Source organism: Oncorhynchus masou, chromosome 17 (assembly GCF_036934945.1).
Source record: "Oncorhynchus masou masou isolate Uvic2021 chromosome 17, UVic_Omas_1.1, whole genome shotgun sequence".
In the NCBI taxonomy this organism is placed as follows: Eukaryota; Metazoa; Chordata; class Actinopteri; order Salmoniformes; family Salmonidae; genus Oncorhynchus; species Oncorhynchus masou.
Window position 1 is genome coordinate 7,508,914 of NC_088228.1, and position 22,754 is coordinate 7,531,667.

Genomic DNA, 22,754 nt, shown 5'->3' on the forward strand with positions numbered 1-22,754 from the left:
ACCACTCAGGAGCCATGCATATTATGGGAAGGTTATTAAAAACAATCAACCTTGAGCACCAAGCTGTAGAAACCTGTGGATATTGTAAATGCGCATTACAAATATATTTTATTTAGAAAACTGCTTTTCACTTATGTTAAATACATGTGATATGAACGTGTTTTGAATGGTACTGCAAACACTCATAATTAATAATGTGATACTGTGTTTTACCCTTTGGAGTGAAAAGATGGCAAATTGTACTGAGACAAACCATTTCAAATAATCCATCCTGTTTGAAACTAGGGACATAAATAAATAATAATAAACTGGCATGTTACAGCAGTGTGTAGAAGGGAGATCCCACAATGTGAGAAATTTGCAGGGGGGCACAGTTAGAGGGAGCCTAGAGTTGGGATAGAGAAGGCATCTTGTGTCAACTGGGGATCCAAAGTGCCCTGTGAGGAAGCGACAGGATGAAATTGCGAGAGTTCGAGAGGGGCAGAAAGTTTAATATGCTGAGGCAGTGAAGAGAGTTTAAGATAGCCCAAGGGTGAGTGATTCGCCTGGGAGCCCCCCAGTGAGTAGGCCTGAAGAGAGACATACAGGGAGGATACGTTTTTAGTAAGGTTGAATTTCTTGCGTTTATAGCCATAACGATTAACTTTACGGCACTGATGGAGCGGAAATCACAGAAGAAAGCTTTGTTAGTTGCAGCAGCAGAAATATTTGGGAGTGAGAGATTTTAGTGAAGAAAATATACATGGGCTTTTGAGAAAAGATTTTCCCCATTTTTGTGACCAAATACTTAATCCGTACTCCAACCAACGAAAGGCAGCACCGGGTCTAATCTGCCGGAAAAATCACACAAAGAAGAAGACAAACACAGGATTGTGGGAAATTTCGCACCTTGCGAAATGTAGGCTACATGCACAATTTGAAAGGATTATTACATATTTATCGACTTTCATTTCGATCAAAATGTCTAAACTGCAGTTGTTCAATGCGTATCTGACTGAACGATTAACAGCAGCTGCTGCAGAGATATCAGTGGCAGTAGAGAGAACGATAACAGATTACCAGGAAGAGAACGAACGTCTGCGACGACTACTTGATTTGTTAACCAAGCCCAAGTTTCATAGAGCAGGTCTGTATTGAATTAATGGGAGAGCTAACCAACTGTGGCATCATAAGATTTTAAATAAGGCACACTGCATAGTTAAGCTAACGTTAGCTGGCTAGACCCAATGATGCGTATTAACCCTGGATTGTTGATGCTATGTATTGGACAATGACGGGCTTTGAAGGCTCATGGCTAGAAGGGATCCAGGTTTTATTGAAGGGTCGCGGCTTGAAGGGTTACAGGTTTTGTTAAATTAACGTCAGATTTTCGTACCAGGTTAGGATAATTGGGTTAAGGTTAGCGATAGCCAAAATGCAAAAAATAATCCCACGTTTGACTTTAAATGGTCAAAAGCTGGATCCCTTCTAGCAAGCCATGCTGCTGGCTAAAGGCCGCCCCTGCTGTTATCCCAGAAGGAGCAGTTCTCGAATGAATGGAATTCTACAGTATATCAATAAATACATTACATGTTAAGTATTTATTTGTTGTAGTGGGGACAGTAACATTACTACTCCAATTTTTTTTTTAAAGAATAGGTTTTTATATATTTAAAAAACAAACATTTTAATGTTTAGTTCAATTCGGGCTCAGACACAACAATAGCATTTGCTGGCCGAGAGTACCTCGCACCTCTGAACGTAGCTTGCGAACCGAGTGAACACTGATTTGAAATGTAGAATCGTGTGAAAAATGTCCACAGTCAGACATCTCCAGCCGGTGGTCCCTAAAACACAGCGCGCTGAACGATCGGCAGACGCCAGAATCACATTCGGTGCTATGTGTACTAGCCTTTAAAGGCGCCCACCAGAGGGCACAGCTCAAATCAAATGTTATTTGTCACATGCGCCGAATACAACAGGTGTTGACCTTACCGCGAAATGCTTACTTACAATCCCTTAACCAACAATGCAGTTTTAAGAAAAGTACAACCAAATAAAAGTCACGGATAATTAAAGAGCAGCAGTAAAATGTGGAGGCTATATACAGGGGGTACCGGTACAGAGTCAATGTGGAGGCTATATACAGGGGGTACCGGTACAGAGTCAATGCGGAGGCTATATACAGGGGGTACCGGTAGAGAGTCAATGTGGAGGCTATATACAGGGGGTACCGGTACAGAGTCAATGTGGAGGCTATATACAGGGGGTACCGGTACAGAGTCAATGCAGAGGCTATATACAGGGGGTACCGGTAGAGAGTCAATGCGGAGGCTATATACAGGGGGTACCGGTAGAGAGTCAATGTGGAGGCATATACAGGGGGTACCGGTACAGAGTCAATGTGGAGGCTATATACAGGGGGTACCGGTACAGAGTCAATGCAGAGGCTATATACAGGGGTACCGGTAGAGAGTCAATGCGGAGGCTATATACAGGGGTACCCGTACAGAGTCAATGTGGAGGCTATATACAGGGGGTACCGGTACAGAGTCAATGCGGAGGCTATATAAAGGGGGTACCGGTAGAGAGTCAATGTGGAGGCTATATACAGGGGGTACCGGTACAGAGTCAATGTGGAGGCTATATACAGGGGGTACCGGTACAGAGTCAATGTGGAGGCTATATACAGGGGGTACCGGTACAGAGTCAATGCGGAGGCTATATACAGGGGGTACCGGTAGAGAGTCAATGCGGAGGCTATATACAGGGGGTACCGGTAGAGAGTCAATGCGGAGGCTATATACAGGGGGTACCCGTACAGAGTCAATGTGGAGGCTATATACAGGGGGTACCGGTACAGAGTCAATGTGGAGGCTATATACAGGGGGTACCGGTACAGAATCAATGTGGAGGCTATATACAGGGGGTACCGGTACAGAGTCAATGTGCGGGGGCACCGGTTCGTCGAGGTAATATGTGCATGTAGATAGAGTTATTAAAGTGACTGTATAGATAATAAGAGTAGCAGCAGCAGTGTGAAGGAGAGGGGGAGCAATGCAAATAGTATGGGGGTAGCTATTTGATTGGAGTCTTATGGCTTGGGGGTAGAAGCTGTATAGAAGCCTCTTGGACCTAGACTTGGTGCTCCGGTACCGCTTGCCGTGCGGTAGCAGAGAGAACAGTCTGACTAGTGGGGCTGGAGTCTGACAATTTTCAGGGCCTTCCTCTGCCTGGTATAGAGGTCCTGAATGGCAGGAAGCTTGACCCCAGTGTTGTACTGGGCTATACGCACTACCCTCTATAGCGTCTTGCGGTCGGGAGGCCGAGCATTTACCATAACAGGCAGTGATGCAACCCGTCAGGATGCTCTTGATGGTGCAGCTGTAGAACCTTTGGGCAGCAGGTAGCCTAGTTGTTAGAGCATTGGGCCAGTAACCAAAGGATTGCTAGATCAAATCCCCGAGCTGACAAGGTAAAAATCTGTTCTGCTCCTAAACTAGGCAGTTATAACCCACTGTTCCCCGGTAGGCCGTCATTGTAATTAAGAATTTGTTCTTAACTGACTTGCCTAGTTAAATAAACCTGTTGTATTCAGCGCATGTGATAGATAAAATTTGATTTGAAATCAGTATCTTCGACTTGCCCATCTATTGTTATCTCCAAAGTTTTAGCATCTTCCATAAGAGACATGCATTTTTCTACATTGAAATTGACGGTGTAACCTTTGGTAGGTAGGCTGCGGTACAGCAAAGCCAAGTCAGCACGTACTCCTGGTTCTCACAGGGGAGGTGAAATGATAGGCTACAAGGACTTTGCTCTTGATGCACGTCACAAATGACATGAAACAACAACCCCCAAGTGCATCAGACACAACAAAATAGATAAGTTACTTTAATTTTCTTTCACGGTACCTGTTCATTATAGGATAGACAACTTGTGGCACTAATCAAAGCAGTGAAGCAAGACTTTAATGGTCAAAACCATTCATCTTGGGGCGACGGGTGGAGCAGAGTTGCAAAAAGCAATCATATCTCGCAATTATAGTATTTATACACACACACACACACACAGAGAGAGAGAGTATACAAAACATTAAGAATACCTGCTCTTTCCATGACACAGACTGAGCAGGTGGAAGCTATGATTGGGGTTGCACATTTTGAGGAATATTCAGAGATGGAAACTTTCCATGGGAATTAACGGGAATATATGGGAATTAACGGGAATATATGGGAATATATGGGAATTAATATTAATACCATTTAAATGTAGATGTTTTTTTGCATTGGATATATTTACCATGGCATATGGAGCCACAAACCTTTTACATTATCATATGTAGACAATTGCAAATGATTAAATCCTTCCAAGAGAAAGTGCAGAAATAGAAAAATAGAAAAAAAACAATTTAGTTACGAATTGAACTTTAATTAAATGACTTGACTCTTCACATGGGATGATTTCACTGAACAACAAAATAAATGGGAATATTGAATGTTCCCCAATGATCCATCGCAACTCCCAAAAAACGTTTTCAACATACATGTGTAAAATGATAGTCCAGAAACGAAAGCTTTGGTTGTCTTCCTCTCAGGCTTTCATGTCTTCTCCCTGGACCTCCTCAATGTCCACCTCTTGAACATCAGACTCTGAGGCCTCATCTTCACTGTCACTTTCCAACCTTGTTGAGGATGACTTGTCAGGCTCAAAAAGCCTCACATTTGCCCTGATGGCCACCAATTTTTCAACCCTTGTATTGGTCAGCCTGTTGCGTGCTTTGGTGTGTGTGTTCCTGAACAAGGACCAGTTGCTCTCTGAGGTGGCTGATGTTGGTGGGATTTGGAGGATAATGGAGGCAACAGGTGAAAGAGCCTCAAATCCACAAAGTCCCTTCCACCAGGTGGCTGATGAGATGTTGGCACGACTGCCATATTGCATCTCCATCCCAAAGCCCTTGCTTGGAAGTGTACTTCGCCAGACTGCCAAGAACCTTGCCCTCATCCAGGTCAAGGTGGTGAGACATGGTAGTGATGACACCATAGGCCTTGTTGATCTCTGCACCAGACAGGATGCTCTTGCCAGCATACTTGGGGTCGAACATGTACGCTGCGGCGTGTATGGGCTTCAGGCAGAAGTCTTCACGCTTTTTGATGTATTTCAGAACTGCAGTTTCCTCTGCTTGTAGCAACAGTGAAGTGGGCAGGGCAGTACATATTTCTTCTCTTACATCTGCAAGCAGTCTGAACATCAGACTGGATGGCATTGTCTCCCTCAATCCGTGCAATGGCTACTTCTATAGGTTTCAGGCTGCTTACCACGCTCTCCTAAAATACATCTAGGAGGATCCTCTTGATGGGGCTGTCTATATTGGCAGACTGTAATATGCCCATTTCTTGGAGAAACTCCTTCCCCTCCAGGAGACTGTCAAACATGATGGCAACACCACCCCAACTGGTGTTGCTGGGCAGCTTCAATGTGGTGCTCTTATTCTTCTCACTTTGCTTGGTGAGGTAGATTGCTGCTATAACTTGATGACCCTTCACATACCTAATCATTTCCTTGGCTCTCTTGTAGAGTGTATCCATTGTTTTCAGTGCCATGATGTCCTTGAGGAGCAGTTTCAATGCATGAGCAGCACAGCCAATGGGTGTGATGTGAGGGTAGGACTCCTCCACTTTAGACCAAGCAGCCTTCATGTTCACAGCATTGTCTGTCACCAGTGCAAATACCTTCTGTGCTCCAAGGTCACTGATGACTGCCTTCAGCTAATCTGCAATGTAGACACCGGTGTGTCTGTTGTCCCTTGTGTCAGTGCTCTTGTAGAATACTGGTTGAGGGGTGGAGATGTAGTTGATTATTCCTTGCCCACGAACACTCATCCACCCATCAGAGATGATTGCAATACAGTTTGCTTTCTCTATGATTTGCTTGACCTTCACTTGAACTCTGTTGAACTCTGCATATAGCAAATTAGTAAATAAAGCATTCTGGTTGGAGGGGTGTATGCTGGGCGAAGAACATGTATGTTATATATTCACCCCACCCAGTATTGTAATCAAAACTTACCAGAAAACATGTAGTCCTTGTCTCAGACAGTGTAGAAGTGTGGGCTCAATAGCATCTCATTCGTGTGCAAGATCTTGAGAATCAGCTGCACATTTGGTGGAAGAATGCACTGCACATGCAGAGGGTTGAGCAATTTCATTGAATTGGGGATAGTTTAACCAAAATATGCCACAAGACCTAGAATTGCTTTATGAGTATCCCACAAAAAAAGGTTCAAAAAAGCTATTTTGTTTTTAATTAATTTAAGCAAAATTCCCCAAATTCCTGTGCTTAACTTCCCCATGGAAAATTTACCGGAAAGTTTCGGAACCTTTGCAACCTTAGCTATGATCTCTTATTGATGTCACCTGTTAAATTCACTTCAAATCAGTGTATATGAAGGGGAGGAGACAAGTTAACCTCTTTGGGCTGAGATCCCGTTAACGGCATTGATACAGCCAGTGAAAGTGCAGGGCGCCAAATTCAATCAACAGAAATCTCATCATTAAAATTCCTCAAACATACAAGTATTTTACACCATTTTAAAGATACACTTCTTGTTAATCCCACCGCAGTGTCCGATTTCAGAAAGGCTTTACAGCGAAAGCACACCAAACGATTATGTTAGGTCAGCACCTAGTCACAGAAAAACACAGCCATTTTTCCAGCCAAAGAGAGGAGTCACGAAAAGCAGAAATAGAGAAATTAATCACTAACCTTTGATCTTCATCAGATGACACTCATAGGACTTCATGTTACACAATACATGTATGGTTTGTTCGATAAAGTTCATGTTTATTAGAGGTCGACCGATTAATTGAAATAGCTGATTAATTAGGGACGATTTCATAACAATCAGAAATCGGTATTTTTTGGTGCCCGACTTGCCTATTTTTTTTTTTACACCTTTTATTTAATCTTTATTTAACTAGGCAAGACAGTTAAGAACAAATTCTTATTTTCAATGACGGCCTAGGAACTGTGGGTGAACTGCCTTGTTCAGGGGCAGAACGACAGATTTGTACCTTGTCAGCTCGGGGATTTGAACTTGCAACCTTCCGGTCACTAGTCCAACGCTCTAACCACTAGGCTACCCTGCCGCCCCAAATAGTCCAACGCAATAACGACCTGCCTCTTTCTCGTTGCACTCCACAAGGAGGCTGCCTGTTATGCGAATGCAGTAAGCCAAGGTAAGTTGCTAGCTAGCATTAAACTTATCTTATAAAAAAACAATCAATTATAATCACTAGTTAACTACACCTGGTTGATGATATTACTAGATATTATCTAGCGTGTCCTGCGTTGTATATAATCTGACTGAGCATACAAGTATCTGACTGAGCGGTGGTAGACAGAAGCAGGCACGTAAACATTCATTCAAACCGCAGTTTCGTGTGTTTTGCCAGCAGCTCTTCGTTGTGCGTCAGGCATTGCACTGTTTATGACTTCAAGCCTATCAACTCCCGAGATGAGGCTTGTGTAACCGAAGTGAAATGTCTAGCTAGTTAGCGCGCGCTAATTGTCGTTGTGTTGCTGGTTCGAGCCCAGGGAGGAGCGAGGAGAGGGACGGAAGCTAAACTGTTACACTGGCAATACTAAAGTGCCTATAAGAACATCCAATAGTCAAAGGTATATGAAATACAAATGGTATAGAGGGAAATAGTCCTATAATTCCTATAATAATTACAACCTAAAACTTCTTACCTGGGAATATTGAAGACTCATGTTAAAAGGAACCACCAGCTTTCATATGTTCTGAGTAAGGAACTGAAACGTTAGCTTTCTTACATGGCACATATTTGACATGGAACATATTGCACTTTTACTTTCTTCTCCAACACTTTGTTTTTGCATTATTTAAACCAAATTGAACATGTTTCATTATTTACTTGAGGCTAAATTGATTGTATTGATGTATTATATTAAGTTAAAATAAGTGTCCATTCAGTATTGTTGTAATTGTCATTATTACAAATAAATAAATAAAAATCGGGCGATTTAATCGGTATCGGCTTTTATGGTCCTCCAATAATCCGTATCGGTGTTGAAAAATCATAATCGGTCGACCTCTAATGTTTATATCCAAAAATCTCGGTATACATTGGCGCGTTATGTTCAGTAGTTCCAAAACATCCGGTGATTTTGCAGAGAGCCACATCAATTTACAGAAATACTCATAATAAACATTGCTAAAAGATACAACTGTTATGCATGGAACTTTAGATCCACTTCTTCTTAATGCAACCGCTGTGTCAGATTTCAAAAAAGCTTTACCAAAAAAAGAACACCATGCAATAATTTGAGTACAGTGCTCAGAGACCAAAACAACCCAAACGGATATCCGCCATGTTGTGTAGTCAACATTAGTCAGAAATAGCATTGTAAATATTCACTTACCTTTGATCTTCATCAGAATGCACTCCCAGGAATCCCAGTTCCACAATAAATGTTTGTTTTGTTCGATAAAGTCCATTATTTATGTCCAAATACCTCCTTTTTGTTTGTGCGTTTAGCACAGTAATCCAAATTCATGACGCGCGAGCAGACAAAGTCAAAAGGTTCCTTTACAGTCCATAGAAATATGTCAGACGATGTATAGAATCAATCTTGAGGATGTTTCTATCATAAATCTTCAATAATGTTCCAACCAGAGAATTCCTTTTGTCTGTAGAATTGCAATGGAAAGCAAGCTAACTCTCGCGTGAACGCGTGTGGTCATCTCATGCCTCTCTGGCAGACCTCTGACTCATTCCCCTCTCATTCGCCCCCTCTTCACAGTAGAAGCATCAATCAAGGTTCTAAAGACTGTTGACATCTAGTGGACATCTAGTGGAAACCTTAGGAAGTGCAATATGACCCAATAGACACTGTATAGGCAATGAGTTGAAAAACTACAAACCAGGTTTTTACCTGCCATATGAGTTCTGTTATACTCACAGACATCATTCAAACAGTTTTAGAAACGTCAGTGTTTTGTATCCAAATATACTAATAATATGCGTATCTTGGTTTTTGGGACTGAATAGCAGGCAGTTTACTCTGGGCACCTTATTCATCCAAGCTACTCAATACTGCCCCCAGCCATAAGAAGTTAAAGAAGATTTTTAAGCCTTGAGACAATTGGGACATGCATTGTGTATGTGTGCCATTCAGAGGGTGAATGGGCAAGACAACAAAATGTAAGTGCCTTTGGAACGGGGTATGATAGTAGGTGTCAGGCGCACTAGTTTGAGTGTGTCAAGAACTGCAACACTGCTGAGTTTTTCAAACAGTTTCCTGTGTGTATCAAGAATGGTCCACCCCCCCCCCCCCCCCCCCAAAAGGACATCCAGCCAACTTGGCACTACTGTGGGAAGCATTGGCGCCAGCATCTCTGTAGAACACTTTCGACACCTTGTAGAGTCCATGCCCATGTGAATAAACAATGCCATGCTGATGGGTGGTAACATTAAAATAAAACCCAGTCCTGAACAAAAAACGTAGACTGAAAAGTATTAGCGTGTCATATGATAAGGGAAACACCACATTGACACACACACAAAAAAAGTCCCCACTCGGATTTCCCATTTGAAACCCAGCTATATCATACTTTGACTAAAACAATGACTTATTGACTTCAATCTTTGTGCAACGTCATGGGTAAGCTCTAGGGATCATCTTTCAGTGGGGGGGGGGAAAGTGAATTTCTGCTCTTGTGGTACCTTAATATAATTGTAATGTATGCATAAAGGTGTCTAGTAGAATACACCTGTCAAAAAAAGGTAGACATTAATAAATGCATTTTCAATAGCTTCCAAAATCTTTTTTTACAATGAAGTACCTAAAAAAATTATGAAAATGTATGCATTCAGTACTGCTAAATGAAATGGCTGCAAAATTATGGCTAACACACAGCATTGGCTACACAACTAGCTAGCTTACAGCTAGCTACAGACTGTTGTGATGGCAATAGTACATTTCGTCTGCAGGGCATAAGGGAACTGGATGATACACAAATATGAAATTATACAGCAATATCTCCCGTCTGTTTTCTTTTCAGACCCCCAGCAACTCACGCTCCTTGTATCTGAAGAGGAGGAACACTGTGAGCAGGAGTGGAGCCCAAGTCTGGGGCAGGAGGACCCAGAGGACCCAGAGCCCCCACACATTAAAGAGGAACACGAGGAGTTCAGGACCAGTCAGGAGGAAGAGCAGCTTCAAGGGCTGGAGTCTGACACCAAAGACTCAACATTCACTCCTGCTTGTGTGAAAAGTGACTGCAATGATCAGGGCACACCTCAGCTCTCACATCTTTACCAAACTCAAATTGTGGAGAACAAGGAGAAGCACTCTATACCCACCAACACAATTGAAGAGATCAAAACAGAACCTAATGGACAGGACTATGGAGTACCAGAACCAACTAGTGACTCTCATCCCCTCTGTGCAGTAAATCCTGGTTGTTCTGCAGCTCAGAGCGAAGCCAATGACAATGGGATGGAAAGTGGAGAAACACTGCCAGGATCTACACTACTCGAATCAACTAGAACATGGGTAAAACATGGACAAAGCTCCCATACTAGTACTGATGACAAGACAGCCAAACAGTTGCCCCAATTTAAATCCCCCAGTCAAAGAAATTCTGTTCCTTTTTCTTGCAAGGTGTGTGGAGAGACTTTTGTTTTCATGGGCCATTTCGTCCATCATGTGCGAGAAACACACACAAAGAACCAAGACTACATGTGTGGTGTGTGTGGAGAAGACTTTGAGTCCACAGAATGTATGATCGATCACCTGCAAACTCACACTACAGAAATATATTATTGTGATGTTTGTAGCAAACGTTTCTCATTTGAGTCTCATCTGAAACAACATATGTTGGTTCACACAGGGGAGAGGCAGTATCAATGCAAAGAATGTGGCAAATGCTTCATTCATAGTGGACAGCTGAATACGCATATGAAGATTCACACACGGGAGAAATTGTATCAGTGCAAAGAATGTGAAAAATGTTTCCCCAGTAAGCATAACTTGGACAGGCATATGGTGATTCACATATATTCTAATCTGAAAATGCACAAGACTCACACAGGAGAGAAACGATATCAGTGCAAAGAATGTGGGAAATGCTTCCTTCATAAGGGACACCTGAATACCCATATAAGAATTCACACAGGAGAGAAACCATACCAATGCAACGAATGTGAGAAATGTTTTGGCCGGAAGGAAAACCTAACAGCACATATGAGGGTTCACACAGGGGAGAAACCATACAAGTGCCCAGTGTGTGGAAAATGCTATAGCACTGCACAAGTTCTAAAATTGCATCAACTTCAAAGTCACTATCTAGGTTTCCATCCAATTGGTGATGGATTTTCATGCGACTAGTCCATATAGAAAGAACATGGCCATTTTATCATCTGGGGTGTGTTTCCAACAAACTGAATTTTCAGCAGATAAAATGCTGTGTGTGATGTAGTTAACTTAAGCGCAAAAGTGCTTTTATGTTTTCATATACCAAATAAATGTTTCCATTGCATTTTCAACTCTACGAATGGTTTTGTCACACACTGTTTGCGATACATGGTATTACTTGCCCAATCTGGTTTTGGCACATGCTCTATAAACAACAGTCTGCTGATAAAGTGGACGAGGTAGGTTATATGATGAGATATGGATAAAATCAATAGCCTTTAAAAAAAAAAAAAATGTATATATATATATAATTGGTAGCCATTAAGTCACCAGCATCATTGGACATTTGGCATGAAACTCATCACCGTGCACTTAACCACCATAACTTATTCCGTCTGCCAATACACAGAATGTTTTTTTTTCCATGTCGCGGTAGTAGGCTACAACGTCATTGTGTGACTTGAAAGTTTAATGCACGACATGGTGGGGTTTTTTTCACCGCAATTGTTGCGTGATCTATTTTAATCGACCAAAAAAAAAAAAAATCCCACCTTGTCTAGCGTATTTAGTTTAGTTGACATTATGAAGTTTTACGGACACATTAGCGGTTTTCAAAAGGCCTGTCGTGACTTAAAAAAAAATGTTTATGCATCAGTTCATTGTCCTGTATATCACTTCATTATTCCTTTTTTGTTTACAAATCTCTACTGTACGAGTTTCTGACTTATCCAACTTTTCTGTTTAAAATATAAAAAACATGACAAACCAAACCTGTTCACAAGGTTGGTTAACTCTTGAGGTTCCTCGGGTCTCCACCGAACTAGGTGAATACGCTTTTAGTTATAAAGCACCTAGTTATAAGTGCCACTTATTGAGGAATGCAATGTTTTTTTTATTGAATATTTGTGTTGTGCTGTATTTTACTGGTTTTATATTGTATTTGATTTGTATATATTGTATATGCAGGCATCCCTTTGGAAAAGAGACCCTAGTCTCAATGGTGACTTCCTGCTTAAAAAAAAGTAAATAAGATTAATCTGCATGAAATGGTTGGATGAAAGCTGGTTACTGTGAAGAGATGTTCACGTTAGTATGTTGTAGGACTACACATACTAGTGCCTTTTTGAGTAGTGCTTTAATCCCAAATGGTGACAATCGAAAACCATCACACTTTTCCGGCCTTGTGGTTGGAAGTATTTTTCTTCGGTGGTGCTAAACACATACAATCTATAATCTAAAAATGATATAGTCAATGTGGGGGGAGGGGGGGTACTTCATTTATTAATTCATGTTGCTTTATAGCAAAAAGTGACCTGCCCAAATGTTACGTCATGGTCCATTCTTTAGCTTGGAGGCTGCTGAGTTTGAAGTGTTGCCTTTCTCTCCGGTTGCAAACTTTCTGGTTATTTAACAAAGTTCCACGATTTTTTTCATAAACCATGTTAATTAATGCGTACATTTGGGGAATTTATAATTTAATTATTACTTTATAAAAATTATATATTTTTCAGATTATTTATATCTGTGTCTGGTGTTGTCCATGAGCTCTAGTGGACAGACCACATGGTTCCTGAGAAAATAGCCTATTATAAAAACATCTAATCAACAAAGTAATTTCACTGGGTTCAAATCGAGGATACGCTGGATTGAAATCGGACTCGGGGGGGATATCATGCGCATCAATTGGTGCTTTTATGTTGAAGGCAAAAACTCTACAAACCGGTGTGACACGTGTGGAAACCGGAAGAGGTGACAAACACAGGATTGTGGGAAATGTAGCAAATCTTTAGCGCAAGCAGCCTGCTGTAAGCGTCTCTAGCAGCGCTAGGTGTATATCAGCAGGATAAAAAAAAATCGCGGTACAATATTACCGCCAACATTATCATAGCCTGATAATGACCTCAGCTTCATGGAGCCTCTCGTTTATTGCCGCCGTCAGTATTCTTATTGCCTGCCCAAGACCCTCTCATTCCTGGGATTCAGACATTGAGCTCTACGATCTAGTGGAGGAAATTCAACAAAACTTTTACGAATTCCTGTCTGTTGAGCAGGTAAGTCATAACTAGTTTTTTTTTTAACCTGTAAACGTTTACTAACTAGCATTTTCTTTTTGAAGTCCTAAATAGAGATCTGTTCCCATGATGAGGCCTGTTGTAGTTTTTTTTAACTAGCTACGTGTACCTAGACTAACGGGAGAGGAGCAAACCATGACGTGTCAGGTTGCTTCCCCTTATTTTGTATTATAACCCCTGATGAAAGTTAAGGTAGGTAGTTAAATATCGTTAACTAGTTGGTCATCTTGCACTGTTGCTTCACCAGCCAAAGTTTACTGGTCTGGGGCAGGCTTTTGCTCCAGTCCTACTCGAACGCATAGGATTTTTACTCATCTGATTCAGCAACGCATCAGGACCATGAGCAGCTGAATGAGGTTTGTTGAAATAGGGCTGGAACAAAAGCCTGCACGCCCGTCAGCTCTCCAGGAGGAGGGTTGGCCACCATATGGACAAACTGAGTACAGGGTAGTGTTGAATACAGTGCTGTCCTGCAATGGAGTCATCCGAGTGCCATGTCTTTGTGGGACTCTGTTAACCTTGGAGGTGATTACTGTCCTCTGGATAGGATGGGGAAGGATAGGCCCCGATACCCTTGGTTTAGTTACTGTCCTCTGGATAGGATGGGGAAGGATAGGCCCCCGATACTGTAGGACATGTCAGGTAGAATGAGAGCGTACAGACTGATTTAGTGCCATAGACTAGTTATTATGCTTGTGATTAACCATGTGTGATATATCACCACACACAATACTCTCTGAAATGTCATGTACATGTTGTTTTCCTGCTCACCTCTCTCTCCTGAGTGCAGGATGCCTCGTCGACGGACATCAGAAAGGCCTATCGCAGGCTGTCGCTCACGCTGCACCCCGACAAGAACAAAGATGTAAATGCTGAAACCCAATTCAGACAGGTCAGCCCACTCACTTCAATTTGTTTACCTGAAAATAGCATTGTATCTGGTCAATCAATTTTTTCCCAGAAGTTTACTTTGTAACAGGCTGATTGGTCGGCAATTTGAGCCAGTAAAGGGGGCTTTACTTTTCTTGGGTAGCGGAAGGACTTTAGCTTCCCTCCAGGTCTGAGGGCACACACATTCCAGTAGGCTTAGATTGAAGATGTGGCAAATAGGAGTGGCAATATCGTCTGCTATTTTCCTCAGGTATTTATATCCAGATTGTCAGACCCTGGTGGCTTGTCATTGTTGATAGACAACAATAATTTTTTCACCTCTTCCACACTGACTTTACAGAATTAAAAAGTACAATTTGGTCCGATATACTTGGATGTGTAGTGTCAGCGTTTGTTGCGGGCATGTCATCCTTAAGTTTGCTTATCTTGCCAATGAAAAAGTCATTAAAGTAGTTTGCAATATCAGTCCCTACTCCCCATGGGGTGTAACACTCCCTACCTACTCCCTACGGGGGTTTTAAGCCCAACTTCGTCTTGTTTGATCTCCATCTTACAAGTAGTCTATGGACACCTTACAGAGAAATTCCAGCAACAAATAGAAAAGGTAACGTTTAAGTGAAACACTGTTTATATGCAGTTTTTTGTGGCAGTAAAAGTAGTTTGTGAGGTATAGTCATTTTCATACACCGCGATCTATCTGATTAGTTGAAGTATTGATTGCCATTTCTGTCTATTGCCTCACTGATCATTTTTCTCTCTCCCATAGTTGGTGGGCATCTATGAAGTACTGAAAGATGAAGAGAGGAGACAGAGGTCAGCCCACCCCCACCTTCTCTCACTACTTTCTTCTGAAAGCGGGAGGAGTCTGTCACATTCACAATTTCGTACACAATTTTGTGGAGATTACAGTATTCTGTCATTATTAGGTATATTATATTCTCACCATGTTATTCACCAGTGTATAATTTTAGTATGTATTTCCTATGTTACCCAACACAGCAGTGGGGGGAGAAAATCAGGAAAGCATTTAAAAAAAAAAACAAATACCATTTTCACACTGCTGGGCTGAGCCAAGCTGTTCTGCCGCTTATCACTGCTTGAAAAACTATCCATCACAGTATGACGCGGTAGGTAGTGTGAACCACCCTTAAAATTTGCCATCAGAGAAATCCTCGAACCACCCTTTCGTTTTGGTTCCTCTCAACTACAGGTACAATGATGTCCTGGTCAACGGGCTACCGGACTGGAGGCAGCCAGTGTTTTATTACAGGCGGGTGAGGAAGATGAGCAATGGAGAGCTGGGTTTCCTGCTCTTCCTCATCCTGACCGTGTGCCACTATGTAGTCATCTGGTCTGTCTACCTGGAGAAGCAGCTGGTGAGGGGACCGTGCATGACCTTTCACCTGTCTGTTTTTTTTAACTGCCAAACTGTAATCCAAGTTTGCTGTAATCCAAGTTTGCTGTAATCCAAGTTTGCTGATATCCGTTCCACAGCTTCAATTCTATTAACTTAGTCGCCCCCCCCCCCAATGGGCAGTTATTGCTGTGCTGAAAAAGTGGGATTAAAAAGCATTTGTCTGTGTATGGAAAGTATAAATACACTGGTGCAATTTAACACTGGGTTTCTCAGCCTCAGCATATTCAGGATTTTTATAATAACCAATTACTCTCATTTAACAATGTTCAATTAAATAGTCCAAAACGTAACTTATTGAATTATTCAAACTAAATATGTAAGAGATGTCACATTTCTCCCTCTGTCATATAAATAAATGTAATTGATTTGCAGTAAAATGTTTCCCCTTGAACCAAGTAGATTCTGCAAATAAAAAGTTGTTTTTGTGTGTGTGTGTGTGAGCAAAGTGAAGCCCATAGATTTCTAATAACCTGCTTGACGTCTTCCTTCCACATGGTGCTTCTCCTACTAGGATGAACTTCTGAGCAAGAAGAAAAAAGAGAAGAAGAAAAAGACGAGTAGCAAGAGTGCCGAAGAACCGCGTTTTATCGGACAGGAACAAATAGAGAGGTGAGTGTCACAAGGGGTTCCTAATTTCACAAGTAAATATCATATTGAATTATAATAATACAGCACGTTTTTTTTGGGGCAAAATTTGACGCTTCATGCCCAACTTCTCAAGCGGTCAAACTGTATATTAGTAGAACATTTGAAGTGCTCGCTGCATGTGAAAATGTCATGGAAAACGCATTGGAATATTGCTCCTTTGTTTGTTTAGCATGTAGTGTGTAGTTTATTCATGTGTGTTGTATGTACACTTCAGCATGGTCACATGTCCTTTTCCTTTCAGGTCACATGACAAACCTCATTGGCAGGATATCCTGCCACTCAAGCTGAGCACCTGGCTTTATCTCTCTGTCAAGTCCCTCCCCCATGTCATACAGGTAGTCCTCCAACTAATTTACCCAAACCGAGTTCGCTTACCTTCACAGTCTAGGAGCAGCCCTTTGCTGTGGTATATTGACCAACATATACAGAGCCTAGTGAACGTATTCCCTCTCATTGCACATTTTCTATCACTGTATTGGTGTACAATTATTATTATTATCATTTCTTTAATGGCAATTGATAAGATCCTATCAGCATCCTCAGCGAGCGACAATTTATCTTTAATTTTGTCTGTGCTACAGGACGCCAAACAGTATTACAAAGAATATAAGGAGATGAAGATCAGAGAGAAAGAGGAAGTGGAAGCCATGGCACTGGCAGAACAGGATGCTACTACAATAAGTAAGGACTTGTAGAAGATTGAAGTAGACAACTTAATTATCTGCCTGATTATGACTGATTGTTCACTTTTGCCTGTTTTTTATTTAAAAGTAAGATTTTATTTTATTAACCTGCCTGGATAAATAAAGGATAGCTGGATCAAACAAGAAAATAGGACATCATAATACATTTTATTTGTAGAGCAAAATCGTTTTTTTTTCTGAATTCAGTTTTTAGTTAAATACTATTTTTTTGTTTTTACATTCAAACAGTTACTGAATTATTTCAGAAAAAAAAAACAATTTTGCTCTACAAATAAAATGTATTATGATGTCCTATTTTCTTGTTTGATCCAGGCAGATAATTAAGTTGATTTAAAATCATTTTACCTTGATTTAACTAGGCAAGACAGTTAAGAACAAATTCTTATTTACAATGACTACCTACACCGGCCTTAACCAGATGACGTCGCCTTATGGGACTCCCAACCCAGATGACGTCGCCTTATGGGACTCCCAATCAACGGCTGGTTGTGATACAGCCTGGTTCGAATCCAGGCTGTGTCTGTAGTGACACCTCATGCAGTGTCTTCGACCGCTGTGCTTCCCAGGAGCATCAGTTGTATTGTCCCCAGCCGTGTGCTCTTGTCTCATCCCATTCCTCACTTCCCACAGAAGAGAAACGATCCAAAGTGAAGAAGCCAAAGTTTGAGTTCCCCGTTTATGAGCCTTCCCTTACGGTCGCAGACAGCGCAAACTCATCAGTATATGACCAGGGAACGTCTATCGAGGAGATCGAAAACCAGCTGGATGACTGGCTCGAGGATAAGAAGCCTCAGAAGAAAAAGGTGGGTCCACAATATTTTCCCTCTGTGGAAAGGTTTGTTCCATGACATTAGTAAAGCTCTGCTCTTTTAATTCAGCCAAATATTGGATTATAAAGTTAGTTTTATTTGCCATTTGTAGGTATAGTTGGACAGTTACCAGAGTTTAATCTGTCTAATAGATTCTATTCTAGGATCAAGTAAGGTTGCCTCAGATTCATGAAATTTACAAGCAAGATGGAATAGATTTTGGATGGTCATTATAGCGTTATGTTCACCAAAATACCTGAAATTCCTGCTTTTTTTCCACAACAAGGATTTGCGTAAAACCTGGGAATTTTGGGAACGTCTCTGGAATTTTGCAGTCCTAAGCCAAAATGGCCTGGTCTTTGGTCTAATCTTGTTTGTTTCTTCAGGCTCCGGAATGGTCAGAAGAGGACATCACTCTTCTGACAAGGAGTATGGCCAAGTTCCCTGGGGGAACACCTGGACGCTGGGAGAAAATCGCCCACGAACTAGGAAGATCGGTGACCGATGTGAGTATACATTGGGAATGGGTGGTGCATGGAAAACTCTGGACTTAAATAGAGGGAATGTGAATGTTTTGTCAGTCTTAGAAAAATATACAGCATAATTAACATTTTGTGTTTAAGAAATTTAGGAGAATAGTTGCTTGTCAAAGAAAAATGTCGAAATTTTGTGATCCTTTGCAGGTTACTGCAAAAGTCAAACAAGTCAAAGATGGTCAAACCAACACATCAGGTAAGTCAGTTTAAAACTTTTTGTTTGACCTTTGCAGTAATCTGTGATGGACCACTTTATTGTTCACTTTTTGTCTTATCATGCATGGCACATTTTTTGTATTTCTTCTACAATCATGCAATGTTTAATAGGAGATGAAAATGTAATGTATACAGCTGAATCCATGATGTTACTCCCAATACTGAAGCAGCATTTGTATTTAATGTCCATGAGGAGACTAGGGACTATGATGTTTGGAATATAGCCATTCCAGTTTAAACTTGTTCTGAAATGAGTGCTGACAACTGCACCATTTTTGTTGTGTTTAGAAAAATGTCCCCTTGAATAAAGTATTCCATTTTTTTTTATCAGCAGAGACAGCATCTTAACTTGTACCTCTTTGATGCAGGGCTGGTGAAACTCTCTGAGCTCAAGGCCCAGGGCAGCAACGCTTTCCCAGGAAAGGGCTCCATAGCTGGGGCCGGAGCCGTACCTGACAGCTTAATGACCCAGCGTGAAGACCCCCAGCCTCCGGCAGCAGCCATGACAGAGGGGACAGAAAACAGCGGTGGAGGGGACGAAGAAGAGGGCATCCAATCCGGTGGTGTCAGGAGGAGAGGTAAAAAGACTGGGGTTGAGGCTAAGGGACACAGACAGAGGGACTTTGACTACACAGCTGCAGCCGAGAAGGACAGCGGAGAGGAGCTGCCCCCCTCTTCAGTCCCACAACCGTCCAAGGAGAAGGCCACTGCGGAGACTGACGACGTCTGGACCCAGAACCAGCAGAAGCTTCTGGAGCTGGCCCTACAGCAGTACCCGCGAGGAACCACAGAACGCTGGGACTGGATCGCCAAGGTGGTCCCGGGGAAGAGAAAGGTGAGATTACCCGCCACAATATAACATTGCAGAGTGTGTCAAAATGTTTGGCCGGTCCCAGTTTAAGTCCTGTGTACAGTTGATTTTAATCTATATTGTCTGTGGTAATTGACATGATCCGTCAACTTTCTTGTCCACTTATTTATAATTGAAATACTTTCCTGAAACCTGAAGCAATTTCGATGAGTGTTAGATGTAGGTAGGTAGAATATGGAAATAACCAAACTTAAATTGTCATGAATAGCTGAGATGGTAAACATGATTTAATTTTGGATGGTGATGGACCTCTTTTTCAGGAGGAGTGTATGATCCGCTACAAACTTTTGGCTGAGCTGGTGCTGAAAAGGAAGCAGGCCAAGAGCTGACTCCCCCCAAAGACCGCCATCTTGAAATCAGTTTTCTTTTGGATCCCCCACAATGCAACATTGCAGGGTGTGTCAAAACATTTGGCAGACCCCAGTTTATTGCCTAATCTAGCCCCTTTTCCTGGCTACCCTTTCAATGTGATTTAAAAGGATGGAAGGAAATATAATGAAAAATACACATACCATATGGTTGCTTCAAGCTGTCTGGTTATTTTATCTTTAAAAGGACAGAAGAGGACCTGGGAGAAGGGACGAGGGCCCATCGTCTTATGTCTGTCATGTGCCTTAGCTCCGCCCAAAGTATGCCATCCAGCCTCCTCTCTATGGACTGCCATGTGAGGAGTGTTCAGCACACCAACAAACAAAAAAATATCAACTTTTTTTGCTGTGTCATTTTAAATCGCACATGTACTGAATATAACTTGTTTGAGATAAGGAAATAAATGGTTTTATTTATTTACATGGATCCATTGATGCACTGTTTTGAAATTTCAATTTCAGCCCCCCAAAAAATATAAACTAGCGGTCAAACAGGGAAATGGTTCCAATTGTTTTTCCAATTTAGGGAATTTTAGAAACACTTATGTTGGAAAATTTAAGGGCTGATTGTGTAGGTTTACCCTGGCATGACGTTTTGACAACATCAATATATTAAGCTTTATTTACTGATTTGAAAATGCTACTCAGCATCAAAGTAGACATCATGCAAGACTACAAATCCCTGCAAGCTCCTGCACCTCATCTCTAGCTGACACCTTTGCTAACAGGTATTGTATCAATTTAAAATGTGCACAAGACAGTTCACAGAAGTATATATAAAAAAAAATGTAGCCAATTTATTCATTACTAAATTTAGATAACGTTGCAAGAACTAGAGAGATTGACTTTTTCCTCTGTGGCAGTCTTGTCCAGGTTATCATGGCATTTGTATTTATTTTGTTTTGGGGGGGGGGGGTAAATACATGCGAATATATTAATTTGCCTTGTCTGAGAGAGATTTACAGTTATCAAAAACGTCACGCCAGGGTAAGCCTACAAAACACATCCCTTTATTTGAAGTGTTTGTCATTTTTCTCGGTGGGGGATATTAATGGTGGAAAAACAATTGGAACCATTTTTTGTTTGATCGCTAGGTCATACTGTGGTACTCGTTTGGAGACAGAGCTGCATGTAACAGTGTTGAGAAACATTTTAGCCTCAGGTGCTGACGAACAGACCATTTTAATCAATAAGGTTGACTCAATTTTAAAAAGCTTTACTTTTGTCTACATAAGGAAATCAAACATGTTTAGACAGTGTTCCCTTCAGAAAACCCTGAATTAAAGTGCATATTTAGATCTGACTTTCATATTAAAATAGTTTCAAATAACCTTGGTTAAAAGTTCTTTCCTCAGATTGATAGCAGGTGAAATACCACAAGGACTGGAGGTGAAGGGGTCACAGGGTGTTGGTACGCCTTAACTACTCCCAAACAGAAAATACAGGGCACAAGTGTACATAGTGGAGGTGGCCTCCTGGTGTCACCAGTACATAGTGGAGGTGGCCTCCTGGTGTCACCAGTACATAGTGGAGGTGGCCTCCTGGTGTCACCAGTACATAGTGGAGGTGGCCTCCTGGTGTCACCAGTACATAGTGGAGGTGGCCTCCTGGTGTCACCAGTACATAGTGGAGGTGGCCTCCTGGTGTCACCAGTACATAGTGGAGGTGGCCTCCTGGGAGCTGTCGTCCAAAAAGTTACTTTTTTTTTTTACTCGTCTGTCCCTAGAACATTCTTCCAAGAGTCTTGATGACTATCTCCGTGCTTTATGTCAAACTCAAGTCAACTTTTTGGATGAGATGGGTTCCATTATGTCCAGAGAAAACCAATTACTGCTTTCCACAGAAAGAACCTCGTACCATGGTGGTGAAAGTGTACTGCCATCTGGACCTGGACCACTTGCCTTAATAGAAGGAACCGCGAATTCTGCTCTGTATCAGATAATTCTACAGGAGAATGTCAGGCCATTCGTCTGTGCGCTGAAGCGCAGCTGAGTCATGCAGCAAAACAAGTCTACATGAAAATTGTTAAAAAGCAACAAATTTGAAGTTTTGAGATGTGGCAGACCTTGAAAGGAGTGGTTCATGCTTGAAAACTCCCAAAAATGTCACTGGGTTAAAGTAGTTCTGCATTGGAGAATGGGCCAAAATTCCTCCACAGCGATGTGAGAGACCAATCGACAACTACAGGAAGCTTTTGGTGGCAGTTATTGACGGCAGGTAGCCTAGTGGTTAGAACGTTGGGCCAGTAACCGAAAGGTTGCTAGATTGGATCCCCGAGTTGACAAGGTAAAACATCTGTCGTTCTGCCCCTGAACAAGGCAGTTAACCCACTGTTTCTAGGCAGTCATTGTAAGTATTTGTTAACTGACTTGCCTAGTCAATGTTAAATACAAAAAAAACTCAGTGTAAGGGGGCAATTACTTTTTCCACACAGGGGAATTGGGTGTTACATAACTTTAAATTAGTATAATTTATAAACTCAGCTTCCCTTTATCTAATAGCAGGTTTTGCTTGAAGATCGGTTAACATTCAGTATCAAAAAGAGAAATCAGAAGAGGGGCAAATACATTTTCACAGCTCAATACAACACATTTTGCACAACAGTTTGTCTGCGCAAAAGTAATTGCTCGAAGCATTGGCGACACCCCACAATGGTTAAGCATCGAATAGCCCCCGCGATATGCAACTTTTCAGGTAAGTTAGGAACCAATATACACAGGCAGTAGGAAAGCAAAGGCTAGCTTTTTGAAACAGAAATGTGCATCCTGCAGCACAAACCCCCAAAAGTTCTGGGACACAGT

The 22,754-nt window shown here is 41.6% G+C and overlaps 2 protein-coding genes across 2 annotated transcripts; both read left to right on the plus strand.

Moving 5' to 3' along the window:
- Positions 1 to 865: 865 nt before the first annotated feature.
- On the plus strand, positions 866 to 11,557 carry LOC135558368 (zinc finger protein 37-like). The gene is made up of 2 exons (XM_064992119.1): positions 866 to 1,126; positions 10,067 to 11,557. The coding sequence occupies exons 1-2, from the start codon at positions 961 to 963 to the stop codon at positions 11,392 to 11,394; spliced, it is 1,494 nt and encodes a 497-aa protein (XP_064848191.1). The 5' UTR covers positions 866 to 960; the 3' UTR covers positions 11,395 to 11,557.
- Positions 11,558 to 13,154: 1,597 nt separating this feature from the next.
- Positions 13,155 to 20,380, plus strand: LOC135558369 (dnaJ homolog subfamily C member 1-like). The gene is made up of 12 exons (XM_064992120.1): positions 13,155 to 13,472; positions 14,284 to 14,385; positions 15,151 to 15,197; positions 15,595 to 15,760; positions 16,313 to 16,410; positions 16,691 to 16,784; positions 17,031 to 17,130; positions 17,784 to 17,956; positions 18,349 to 18,468; positions 18,646 to 18,694; positions 19,083 to 19,549; positions 19,846 to 20,380. Exons 1-12 carry the CDS (start codon positions 13,317 to 13,319, stop codon positions 19,912 to 19,914), a joined length of 1,641 nt encoding a protein of 546 aa, XP_064848192.1. The 5' UTR covers positions 13,155 to 13,316; the 3' UTR covers positions 19,915 to 20,380.
- Positions 20,381 to 22,754: the final 2,374 nt, after the last annotated feature.

Bases quoted from the DNA above. Each gene is read 5' to 3' on its own strand.
- LOC135558368 (XM_064992119.1), top strand. From the start codon at position 961: ATGTCTAAACTGCAGTTGTTCAATGCGTATCTGACTGAACGATTAACA. The intron at 1,127-10,066 runs GTCTGTATTGAA...TTTTCTTTTCAG, and splicing joins GCCCAAGTTTCATAGAGCAG to ACCCCCAGCAACTCACGCTC.
- LOC135558369 (XM_064992120.1), top strand. From the start codon at position 13,317: ATGACCTCAGCTTCATGGAGCCTCTCGTTTATTGCCGCCGTCAGTATT. The intron at 15,761-16,312 runs GTGAGGGGACCG...TTCTCCTACTAG, and splicing joins TCTACCTGGAGAAGCAGCTG to GATGAACTTCTGAGCAAGAA. The intron at 16,411-16,690 runs GTGAGTGTCACA...TTTTCCTTTCAG, and splicing joins GGACAGGAACAAATAGAGAG to GTCACATGACAAACCTCATT.